The 12,986-nt window shown below is 39.4% G+C and overlaps 1 protein-coding gene across 3 annotated transcripts in view; it reads right to left on the reverse strand.

Moving 5' to 3' along the window:
• Pdk3 (pyruvate dehydrogenase kinase 3) overlaps nt 1–12,986 on the reverse strand; it is a 77,146-nt gene that overhangs the window by 54,919 nt on the left and 9,241 nt on the right. For all 3 annotated transcript variants that reach the window (XM_031364887.1, XM_031364898.1, XM_031364907.1), the window contains one exon: nt 3,688–3,829. In XM_031364887.1, coding sequence (XP_031220747.1) covers nt 3,688–3,829 — 142 coding nt within the window. The remainder of the gene's footprint in view (nt 1–3,687; nt 3,830–12,986) is intronic.

The raw sequence follows: 12,986 nt of genomic DNA on the forward strand, positions 1-12,986 counted from the left end.
GAGCATAATGTCAACATCAATCCAATGTTTCAGGAAAAGCAATAAATTTCTGTATGATGTCAACTGATAAAAGGAACTCTCTGAAATATATCCTCAAATACTACTAATATTTATTTGGAAAGAGCCTTCCAATGAGAAAGCACATGCTATAGGAAGCCATAGGTATGTTCAAAAGAGCACCCCCTTGTAGATTCCTTGATTACACTTCCAAAATCCCTTGTGTGGCAACATGCTTCTTTTTCCACTCCCTTTTCCAGCTTTTCCTTTCTTTTCTAATGGTTTGTTATACAGGGACATTGTTTTATTCATCTTGCTTCTTTTTTAATACCTAAGACATGGTTAGTAATATATGATTAAAGAAAGAAAAAGAAAAGGTCCAAAGCAAGGGGACTGACTTCTAAAGAAAAATGATCACACCAGATATTTGAAATCAAGACCTGTTGATTCTAATGATTAATACCAAGGGTAGAATGTATTGGAGGGTGAAGAGTTCCTGGTCAGATGGCCTTACAGATGTCATTTCTTTATAAGGTTGCAAGAGCCTCTGTACGAACTTGTAGACCTAGAATCTTGTGCTAGTCACTAATAAGCAACCATGCAAAAGAAATTTTCCTTAGTAACTCCCTAGCTCTACCAATTCCATTTTGATCCTGACAATGTTTACATTTCTTTCATGCATGTGTTTGTCATATTATATAGGTACGTACATGGACACAAATATTCATATTCTCTCTCCCCATTCAAGGTCGGAGAGAGAACATAAACATGAATTATGAAAGAGCAAATATAGTCAAATATGATCGGTGAAGCTACATCAAGGTATATGATAATTCGTTCTACTAGTCTTGCAATTCTTAAGTAGGAAGTTATTTTTTCAAAATAGAATGTGCACGAACAAAAAGTAATGGCATGCAGAGTCTAAAGCAGGCATGGACAATAGAGAGGATACAAAGGAAGGTTTAACATTGTAATCTGAGTCTATACTTCACTTTGCCAGTGTTATATGTATAATACAAAAATAAACTTGGTATTAACACCTGGTTCCTGGTACAGTTCCTAAGCCTTCAAATTTCCAGAATGACAGGAGTATCTTATGTTACTCAGAAGAAGCACCTATTGCTCACATCTGAGTTATTCTAATGAGGTCACTTAGGGTGGGGCTCTAGACAGTGTCAACAAGATCGTGATTAAAACAATGAGCAAGTGACTACAGAGCTCAAACTTTTAGTCTACTCCCAACCTCTGTGGAGGCATGAGGGCTGAAAGTGAAGCTCTATTAAAAACTCCTGAATTAGGAGATGCTGAAGGCTTTGTACTGAACACCTGGAGGTGCCAACAGAGAGGCCACACTCAGAGAGGGTATGAATGTTACAAAGCTACACCAACACCTTGTCTGATATATTCCTTCCATTTTGCGGTTTCTTTTCCAATCCACCTGCAAATATAAACAAAGTGCCTTCCTGAGTTCTCTGATCTACTTTAGCAAATGATCAAACCTCAGAAGAGGGACATGGAAACTCAATGTACAGCCAGTCAGTCAAAGGCATAGATGATCCAGGACTTGCAGTTGACATATGATGTATGGTGTCAGTCTTTGGGGACTGAGCTCTTAAATTGTGGGGTCTGTGCTAACTTCAGATACTTAGTATCACGACTTAACAGAGTTGCTGAACAGTCTGCTGGTGTCTGGAGAATCAGAATTGGTTCATGTTGGAACACAGTTCAGATGCAGTAATTTACTTTGAAGTTCCTGAAGTAACTGCTGCATAAACAATGGAAACTGAATTAATTGCTACAACCTAATGGATCAAAGTACAACTTTGCCTATCAGGCTCCTCAGCATAGTGGTCCCTTATACTATCTATAGCAAATTTACAATGATGGTCTCAAAGCAATAAAGAAGTCTCATGCAAACAAGTATTTGTTGCTCCTTCCTTCTAAAACAAGTTATGAATCCAGAGCAGAATGAAACTATAATATCAAATCGGTAGCCATTGTTTGTTTAATCTTTCCTACAACCTAAGGACTCTGCAGCTCATAGTCAGTAGCTTCTTGTTGCTTTTCTGGAAAGGGGATTAGACAGTGAACCTCTAAGACCACCTAAAATTATGGGTAGTAGAGGAAGTCCTGAGTGAAGGGTGTTACTGACATGAGCATGGCCTTTTGAGGATGCCAGTGCCTCAAACCCATTAGAATGGCAAAGCCATCCCCTGGCCCATGTGTGGATGTTGACGGTGTGTACAGAAAATATCCACTCAAGTTTCCTCCTCCCAGATAGGTATAGCCTGAGACTGTGAGCCTACAGAGACTCCCTGCCTAGAACAGCTAAACTTACCACCTTTTTCAGTTATATACCATAAATCTGCCTCCTTAATTCAGGTCTGATGTTGGTGCAAGTCTATCAGAATGCATGGCTCGCTCGACTCCAGTTTTTCTGTATGTGTGCTATCATTTCTTCATTCCCTGCCATCTGAGTTAGGTCAATCCCTAATACATGCAAGGTTATCACATAAAACAGTGCTTTTCAGAAAAACTTATTCTTGAGGAATGGCCATTGAATGTTCATTCTTTATCAGAAGCCAGGCCACCACAAACTCTCTGAATTTGAGCTAGTTTTCTTAAGCTGGTTATTTTTTAAGATGGTCCTCTGTACCAGTCAACTCCACCCACCCATCAAGGAACAAGACCACAGCTAGCGTTTTCTGCCCCTTTTTTGTTCTCAGCACTGTTCCTGATTAGCAATATGTCTGCTACCTGGTCCCTACATTCCTCCAGTTTCTCCATATACTTCCACCATGCTTTTTATAGCAAAGTAAATCAAACATGCAAATCCCTGTGTAAAAACATGCCACCTTTTCTTACAGCCTTCCACTCAGTGACGTCATGTGGGGGTTGGGGGGAGAGATCATCACGGACTCCACTCTTTCTGTTAGAGGATACACGCTTCACAATCAGAGCTGTAACTGAGTTAACTTTGTGTTAGCTTAAAGATCTTTCATAGAGCAGGTGCAGAACAGCATGGAGATGGTTGTTTTTTCCATGTGAGGTTCCCCTGTAAACGACTTGTTCTAAAAAGAGTTTTAAAACAAAAATAAAAGAGGCAAAGCTGAGACTTACTAAAAGTCAAAACCAGCTCTCTATTCAAAGGAGGGCCAATGGGCTAGGCACGTAGCTCCATTGGGAGTGCTTGCCTTGCCTCTGTTGTCAAAGCCCTCCTTCAATCCCCAGTAAGTAGACATGGTAGCATACATGTGTGCTGCCAGCACTCAGGAGTCAAGAGGATGTGCAAAGGACATGTAGGCTACAAATGGAATTCATGGCCAATCTGGGACACAAGAGATGCTGCCTCAATTTCTTTCTTTCTTTCTTTCTTTCTTTCTTTCTTTCTTTCTTTCTTTCTTTCTTTCTAAATCAAAGTAGATACACTGATACTGGTCACTGTAATGTCATTCCTTTATTTTATTCTCTATTTTTTTTTCCAATGAGCAATCATGTCTATAACAAAAAAAAAAGGTTAAGAAAGTGTCTTATGGTTCAAGATACTTACGTTAAAAATTTTAAATGAATAGTTAAAAGCTTGTAAATGCAAGGAAAACCCAGCTATCCTGAATGCCTCATTCCCAGACAGACGGTATGTACACTTCTGTGCAGAATGCTTCCAGTGCTGAAATGTTCGCATTTACTTACCAACTCTGAACTAATCCCACGGAAGGGTGGTTCAACAAGTTATCTGGCAAAAGATTAACCTCTCTCATGGTGTTAGCCAGTCGCACAGGAAGTTCCTTGCGCAGAAACATGTATGAAGTTTTTTCACATGCATTATCCCTTCCTATTAAGAGATTAAAAAAAAATCCCATAAAATTAACGTCTAGAGACATAAAATGCTCTCATGGTCACAAAATTACTACTGGTCATAAAATGAAAATTAAGTCATATAATGATGTCTAGTTAAAATTTCATTCTCCAAAATACCAAGTTTAAGAAAACAGCTTAATTAGAAGAGAAAAAGACCATTTATTCCAAGAGGCAACTTTGAAAGCAGTTTTTTTCTTAACACAAATAGGTACCTAGTGTTACTGACCACAACATGAAAGTGACCTGGGATATAATTTGGGTTTGCTTTCAAATAAACACTATGTGGAAATTACTAAGTACAGAACAGTACAATATGGAAATCCACTATTGTTCATAGCGGTTTTCTGGGAAGCAACATGATCCGTTCATTCTGTAAATATGCCTATTGTGTGCCAACCATTTGTTCGGAGTTTTCTTCCAATGTAAAGAAACACATTGCTCTGCCATTCTGGAAGCAGAAGCTCTGTGATTCTAAACAAGGGGCTCTAAGCCACACAACTAAGATGTCTCAAAAAAAAAAAAAAAAAAAAAAAAAAAGCTTACAATGTACTCCCAGTCAATGGCCCACTGTGACAAGTCTAAGATGGAAAAATCTACCCTACAGACTGTCAGTGAGCTAAGGCAGGCATAGAAATCGTTGCACACGAGTTCACATGTGGAACAGCAGAAATCAAGACCACAACAATGGCTCCAAGAGCTCAGGGACAGTGGGGATGGGGTGGGGCTTTATCAAGAGCTCCTAGCTGAAGTTAGAAGTTGAGTTCTGGTGTAATGCTGTATAATATGGCTAACAATTATATACCATATTTTTCCAAAAGCTAGAAGGAAACTGAAAGGACCAAATGTTTAATTAGACAAATATGTCTAACCTGATGTTAATGTTATGAAGCTATATCATGTACTGAACATTTTATACCACTCCATTATGATTAATATAAACAAGAGTAAGTTATCACCTATCAGATTTTTTCAAAAGTAAAAGACAAGACATGGTTGGGGAAGTCTTCTGGAGACGGGTGTGCATTCACATCGACAGCAGGATGAGAGAAAAGACATCTGAATACTTGGAGAGGAAACCTGAGCCCTTTTCCCAACTGTTTTGTGGCCAGAACACTTCCCTAAACCTGTTACAAACTTATGGCTGGGGATATGTGTGAAATAAAGTATATGAGCTTTGGGGAGAGAAACACCCTCTGGACCTAATTCAGCCATCCCATGCTTGTGAAACATTTGTTAAGGCTTACCATGCCTCTGAACTTTAGCTACCCTAATCTTTAAGGCAGGGGTCAAATTTTATAAAGGCAACATGAAACCCACACATAACCATGGTCCTCTACTCTATGATATCATGGGGTCTATCCTTTCTCCCTGGCACTGGCTAGCCTCCCTGATGCTCCACTCCCTGGAAGCTGTTCTGGAATGAGACAAGACCAGACACGAGGGAGGAAAGCAGTGCTTTCTAAACACTTTGCCCTCCAAATTCTCCTAAGTTTTCCCTGTATAAAAAAGGCAACAACCAAGAGGTTCACACACATGGTATTTCTAATGCTTTCGCCCACTTTCTGATTTCTCCCTTTCCTTTCTACAAAATAAAGCTTGGGGGAAAAGGGCCCACTCTTGAAAGCCATCTGTGGATCTTCTCTTGCTCACCAATCTGGACCCCAGCTCCATATTACAACAAACTAGAATGAAAGATTGCTCTCAAACCATTGTTTCCTTCGTTCTGCATGAGTATACTGAAGGTCTTTGGTAGGAAAATCCCTAACGAATGTATCTTTCACTTACCCTAGCACTCTGACGCATATACATTAGTTCCCAGGTAAGAGGGGAAGGGGTAATATTCCAGAAATGAGCAACCAACAGCTACTTTACAGAGGTGATTTTGGGTAGTTTTGCTACAAAAATACATTGTTCCTATTGATCCAAATTTAAATCTTAAGTTTATATGCACAAAGACATTGGTATTACCATAGTTAATTGTATTGGATCTACTATCTAAGTTAAAATATAATTCTGGATTTTTACAGGACAGAAGAAATACTCTAGATTCTGGTAAAAAAAAAATTACATTGTCAAAAGCACTTGTTAAAGCACACAGAAAATATTGTCCCTGTGGGTTAATGAAGACCAGCTTTCAGTCAAGCTTCTGATGAACAGTTCAGACCTTACACTCTATGTTGACTTGCTTAGAACAGTTGTAACAACAATCTTACATGCCATTTTAACAAGTCTCCTGCCCTTAGTTTCTGGTTTTCCTTGGTACTGATCAAATTCCTCACTCCATATTCTAGGTATCTAAGCATTCCAGACAGTTTTCAACAGGGGTTTAGTTGATCTAGTAAGAGCCTCCCCAAGCACTGATTCCTCTTAGTAATTTTCTGGCCAGGGGCCCTTCCCCCAGGTGCATACACACATACAGTTCCTAAGCTATGAATCTCCACTTGTCCATGGTGCATTGAGAGTTGAGCCCAATCTCCCTCCCCTACTATAAAATCTCACTGCAGTGGTCACTCCTGAATAGAGTTTTCTATCATCTGTCTTAGTTCCTTTTCTATTGCTGTGATAAAATGGCATGACCAAAGCAACTTCTAAATGAAAACATTTTGTCTGGGGCTAATGGTTTGTGATGGTTTGTATATGCTCTGCCCAGAGAGTGGCACTATTAGAAGGTGTGGCCCTGTTTGAGTAGGTGTGTCCCTGTGGGTGTGGCCTTTAAGACCCTCACTCTAGCTTCCTGGAAATCAGTATTCTGCTAGCAGCCTTCAGAAGGAGATGTAGAACTCTCAGCTCCTCCTGCACCATGCCTGCCTGACTGCTGCCATGTTCCTGCCTTGATGATAATGGACTGAACCTCTGAACCTGTAAGGTAGCCCCAAGTAAATGTTGATCTTATAAGAGTTGCCTTGGCCATGGTGTCTGTTCACAGCAGTAAAACCCTAAGGCATGGTTAGAGTCTGTGATCACCATAGAAGTAAGTATAGCAGCAGGCACACAGGGCACTGGAACAGAAGCTGAGACTCACATCTTGATCCACAAACCCAAGGCAGAATGAGGGAGCCACGGGGAACAGCATAGGCTTTTAAAACTCCAAAGCATGCACCTAGTGACACACCACCTCCAACAGGGCCATTCTCATTCAAACTACTATACCATCTTTAACAAAGATTCTTAATAATTTCTTCACAAGGGGAAGGAAGTCCTGGAATGGGGAAGAAATAAAACGCCCCTGTACTGATAGTTGGAATTATGAGTATCAGCAGAACTAAAAGCTTTAAAAACCCGAGGAGCTTGGGGGCGGGGGGTGTGGTAATAAGAGTTTACATGCTAAAATTTCCCAGTCTATAAGATGGTTAGGAGCAACAGATTATAAGCGCAGGGGTAGGATGAAGAAAAGGCAAGAGCTAACCACCAGGTCCATGTCTCTCCTCTAATACCCACAGGACGAGATGTCCAGAATTGAAAGATTTCCCAGCTTTTAAAAAGTAAAGAATCTATGCCATGCTGATGTGATATGGAATTCTATACAAATACAACTACAGTAAAATATATGAACATTAACATTAAATAGAAAAAAGTCTATTATTTCAAGTCAGTTCAAATCAGATTCTACCAAAGAATAAGTGGGGCCCCAAAACTTCAAATTCTATTGTCAGAACCTTTGGACTCACAATTCAGATAAAAGTGTATGGCCCTACAGAGCAGCAATAACGTACTTGGGTCTGAATCGTATAAGCTCACAGACCAAAGGGTCTTCTTTAGCTCATATATTTCAACCATCCATAACATATAAGCACCTTCTTCCTAGAGGTTTTGTGAAGGCTGGTGTTTAACACTGAACACTGACACAATCCTTTGTCTTAGAAGTGGAATTCATTAAAGAGCAGCCAATAATGCCTGGTGATGATCAAGCAGAACAGTTCAAAGCCATGGGCAGCAACATCAAACTGTCTGCTACACGCACCATCAGTCCTCAGAGCACAACTATATTCTAGTCTGGTGTGATCCTCAGCTCATATGACAACTCTACATCACTTTAAAAACCATGAAGGTGTGTTCAGTGTCCCTAGCACTCACTATTTTAAAATAAAAATCCTACATGGCATGGCAGTTAACTCTGCCCTACCTAGAAAACTCAACCTTTAGACACGATCTAAGAGAACCAGTGACAGAAACTATTCCACTCTGGTGGAACTGGATTATCAGATTGTTGAAACCTGTGGAGAGAAATTTGTCTTGCTATCCCCCATAGCACCTATCACAGCACCTTGCCTATTATAGCTGCTCAATGACTTTTTTGGAAGATGCGATCATGCTTTCAAAGGTTTACATTTTTAATGCAGAATAGCTAAAAATTCCCAGGTTTTTCCTCCTACATTCTAATTTAGCTCCAAGAGCAAATTCTTTGTACTTAGCTACCTTAATTATACATCAGCTTAAACAGAAGCATAAGTCTTTTTAGTAAGTTAATTAGTCAACCTAAAAATAAATGTCTGATTTTTACAACTTTTCTGTGGCTTTATTCATATACATTAAAGATATTTTATCCTAGATGTTGAATACTTATCAAGGGGTTCTATCAAACACTTTTATAATACATGTATCAACCCCCCTTGGTTTTTAATAACTGTCCTATCAAAGGAGTCACTTTCATAGGTCTTTTCCAGCTATTCTTTCCAGTTCTTTGACTCCATTCCTCCCTCCCCAACACACTTGGCTTCTCTACATTCCCCGATTCTTATTTTCTATTTATGTACAACAGTATTATTCTACATTACTCTATATGATTCCTATTTTTTGAACTTGCCAGTTAAAAGTTTACCTAATATCCATTTAGAAGATGCCAAAGAGGAACCCAGGAGGATCTTGGAGAATTGACTCAGCAAACCTAAGTCACTAGCTTTAAACACATTCCCAGGGGTTGCTTTTCTCCTGGTTTCAGGAGCCTTTGAGTCTCTTGTTTCTGCCTCATTTCAATGCTGGGGATTTAAGGCTAGGGTTCTGCACATCCTCTCCCACTCAGTCTCTCTGTGTTTTTATACTCTGGCCTTTCACTGGAAGGTTGGAGACAGCTATTCATGTACAGAAAGCCCTATAGTTTGCCTGGTCCAGGATGGCTCCATATAGCTTTATATTCACTAAGGCATCAGAAGAATAGGCGTAAAAATTGAAATTTGGGGAGTCCTCTTGTGCAGGAATCAAGAAGTAACCAGAAGTATTTGTCTAGCTACCTGAGAGCAAGAGTTCCCAGACAAGACTTTTTCCATAGTAGCTGGTGTCTTTAATCCTGTTTTCAAATAATTTACAGGAGAGAGAAAAAACTATTCTGTTAATGAAATGGCCCAATAATGAGCATTTTATAACTGAAGGAGAATGTTGGGGACATCAGTGCCCCCCCCAATGTAGTTTCCAATGAATTCGTAAAGGCTATCTCCATCTCCACTGTAACACTTTGTGTGGGTTGGTTACAGAATAGCAGCAGGAGTGACAAGTGAGTGAAAAAAGAACAAGGGAAAAGTACTAGTGAGGCCTGAAACCCCAACAGAATGATCCTGCTCATCCAGGAGAGGTTGTGTTTTCACAGGACTGTCTAGTAAATGTTGGAGCTTACAATGTATTTTTTTCCATTAACCACGTTAAATTGGATAAATTTTAGCAGGATATAATTTTAGGGTAGCTCTTTGACGTGTTTTTTTTCCCTCTAGTTGTATTTATAAGACTTTAATATCAGAATATGGTAACACAATTACAATCCAAGCACAGGAGGCAGGGGCCTCCCTAGTGAGTAAAACAAAATGAATGGCACCTGAGAGACAACAGCCCGAAGCCTTTGCACTCATGGACACACATGCCTGCACAAGTACAGAACTATCAGATGACCTAGTAACCCTCTTCTGAATAATAAAAACAGTGGCAATAAGGCAACATGCTACGTCGGATGCAGTGGAGAGTATGAAGAAATATGGATGCATACAGAACATATATCAGAAAGCTGTGATCAGCTAGACCCTAGAGTGTCTCAGTCTCCCTAAAGCTTCAGTGCAGTTCCTCATGTTGTGATGACCCCTACCCATAAAATTATTTTCATTGCTACTTCATAACTGTAGTTCTTACCTCCTGAGGAACATTGTAATCACCTGTTTAACTCGAAGTCCGAGCACCTAGACACCACTCTAAGACTGAATATTAAGTGGCTTCGGTGGGGGAGCACCATCAGCTCATAGGCACTCCCAAGAAGCAGGAACCATACACTAGCATCTAATCATGTACAACTAAGTGAGGAAACATGAAGCAAAGAATTCCTCAGGCTCAAATGGCAGACACAGAGCATTCGAAATCATTCTGGCTACCTACACATTTTAGTCTTTATTTTCATGTTTGAATTTTTTTTCCAACCCTATAGAAAACAGACCACAGATACCTTCAGTCTGCATGCCTCTTTTCTCTCCCCTTTCTCTATTAGACGAGCCCAAATGGAGAGGATGAAAACTTAACAAATTCATTAAGGAAACAAGCTGTACTTGACAATGTGGTAATGTCTGACAAGTGAGGACCATGTACTCATTGAAGTTTCCCCCATTTTGATCATCCAACACCTCCATTCTCAGCTATAAAGAATGGTAGGATGGACAGGTGAGCAGAAACCCAGCTTTCCCCTACTGCACGTGTAATTCTCACCTGCTCAGAATTTCAGCCTCCTAGCTTGTAAAGAGGGTACAGCTGTTGAGAACCAAATGGTACTACATGTTATACCAAGTTTGGGTAAGTATTCTCTAAATACCAATGGCATCAACCGATTCTTTTCCAACTCCCATATAAAGCCTAATTTCCTACTGGAATAGTTTCAGATTAAAACAGAAGGAAGACTGAGTACACTGTGTAGAGACATCTAAAATGTACAAAACATTACAATGTGTAAAGAGCACTAGCCAAAGTAATGCCCAGAAGGACAATTTCTAGAGAATAGGGGATTCAGTGTGAGGCAAGCAGCCTTCTCCAGAAGGGGTTACTCCAAAAAAGTGTCTCTCCTTCAGCACATGATGTGACAAGTATACGATTAGGAACAGAACAATGACCACTTCACTTTCTAGTCAACTGGCAGTATCAGCAAAAAATTAACCTGTATAAAACCAAAGTCATGGATCAAGAAATACCTGCTACCAAACTTAAGGAAACATTTTATATTACTAGAGTATATCCAAGAAAGAGTTCATATAGAGAGTATGGTGACACAGCCCTGTAATCCCTACACTTATAAGGAGCTTGTGTATGGTCATGTCTATGAAAATGTAAGTTATTGGAGAAAGATAGGTATGCCACAAAAGGCCCTATTGTTTTCTAATACCACATGGGACACTATTAAACTTCCTGTTGTAGAGAAACATGGAAGAATTGATCATTTATACTGAGACTACCAACACAAAAACATACAAGGAATTTATGCAAATGATTCAAACTCCAGATTCCAGGTACTAAATGTTCAAACACACTATGCAGAACAAAACTGCAGGCAATATACCTAATTAGGCAAAAAAAAAAAAAACCCAAACAAAAAACAAAACAACAACAACAACAAAAACCCTTGTAGTTCCTATGTTAGGCATTACAATTACAATCCCAAAACCTCATTTTGGCATCCCTGTAGAGAAACAAGTACACTTAAATTTGCTGTCAGTTTTGTAAATTGAACCTATAAAATCTTTCAAAGCCATTCATATGGAAATCCTATTCACAAACAAGACATTCCATAAGTAAATACCAGATTATCTAGAAAAGTCTAAGCTACCCAATAAATCACATTCCAGATAAGCAGTGCTAAGTGTTAGCAGGAAACAGACAACTTTATCACTTAGGGCAACTTAAGAGCAATAGTGCTCACTCTTTAAAGAGGGGACATAACTGCCTTAGATCAGGGGTTGGCGTATTTGCTCTAGAGGACCAGACAATAAGCACTTTTGGCTTTGTGAATCATACATACAGTTTCTGGCAACAATACAACTCTGCTGTTGGGGAGGAAACCAAAGCTACAGACTATGTAACAAACGAGCATGTGTATGTTCCAGCAAAGCATTATCTATGGGTATCAAAACTCAGAGTACACACAAAGAATGATTTCTAGTATAAACAATGGACCTTTGGTGCTGATGATGGTTTCTTAGTTGCAACAATGGTTACCGGCAGCTCCTCAAGGTCTCACACTGTTGAAGTGTGAAGGATGTTGAAGGCAGTTGAGGCTGTATGTTTGGGAGATACAACTCTCTGTACTTCTGCATTTGCAGAATTTTGCTGTGCATCTATAGATATTCTTAAACATGTTCTAATTTTAAAAATGAGGAAAAGCACAGGCTCTGATCAAAGACATTATTAGATAAGGATATTCAAAAAAAAAAAAAAGAGAGAGAGAGAAGAGAGATCTACCCAGCTCTAAGACAGAACTATCATCACTGAAATACAACAATTAATTTAATTGTGTATACAATATAAAAAATGAAAGTGGTAATATTTTGTAATTGCATCCAGCAACAAAGCTAAGGTTTCCCAAATCTTGCCAGCAGTCTGATCAATTTCCCAAAAGCTTACCAGAAGGAAACCAGCCAGCCATCAACAAGGTCAGTAAGTGATGCCATGTCCTCTTCAAAGAGCTTATTCACTACTAGTGGGCATTCAAAGGAGGGCAAGTGCCTCAAAAAGTGAAAATAGAATTAGCATATAACTGAGCTAGTCCACTCCTGGATATAGATAGTCAAAGAACGTCAAGTCCACAGAAATAGCTGCACACACAAGTTTATTGCTGCACTGTTATAAACAGCCAAACAAGAATGGAAAGAGACATCAAAAAATTAATGGATAAAAAGTATGCATACACAAGTGAATTTTAATCAGCCATAAAGAAAAGTTAGATTATGATATTTGTAAGAAATGGACAGAACTGGAAATGGCATTAAGAAAAAAAAACTCATATTTTCTTTTTATGCAGATGCTACGTGTGTGTGTGTGTGTTACACATGTGTTAGTCATAAAACTAGAAAGGTGACCATGAAGAGGAATGCCATGTTAGTGGAGGGCAGAGAAAAAAAGATGGGTAACAGAACAGGTGTGGCATGAGAGCAGATGGGAAGAGGAGGAGGGCTAGC

This window comes from Mastomys coucha, chromosome X (genome assembly GCF_008632895.1).
Source record: "Mastomys coucha isolate ucsf_1 chromosome X, UCSF_Mcou_1, whole genome shotgun sequence".
Taxonomy (NCBI): domain Eukaryota; kingdom Metazoa; phylum Chordata; class Mammalia; order Rodentia; family Muridae; genus Mastomys; species Mastomys coucha.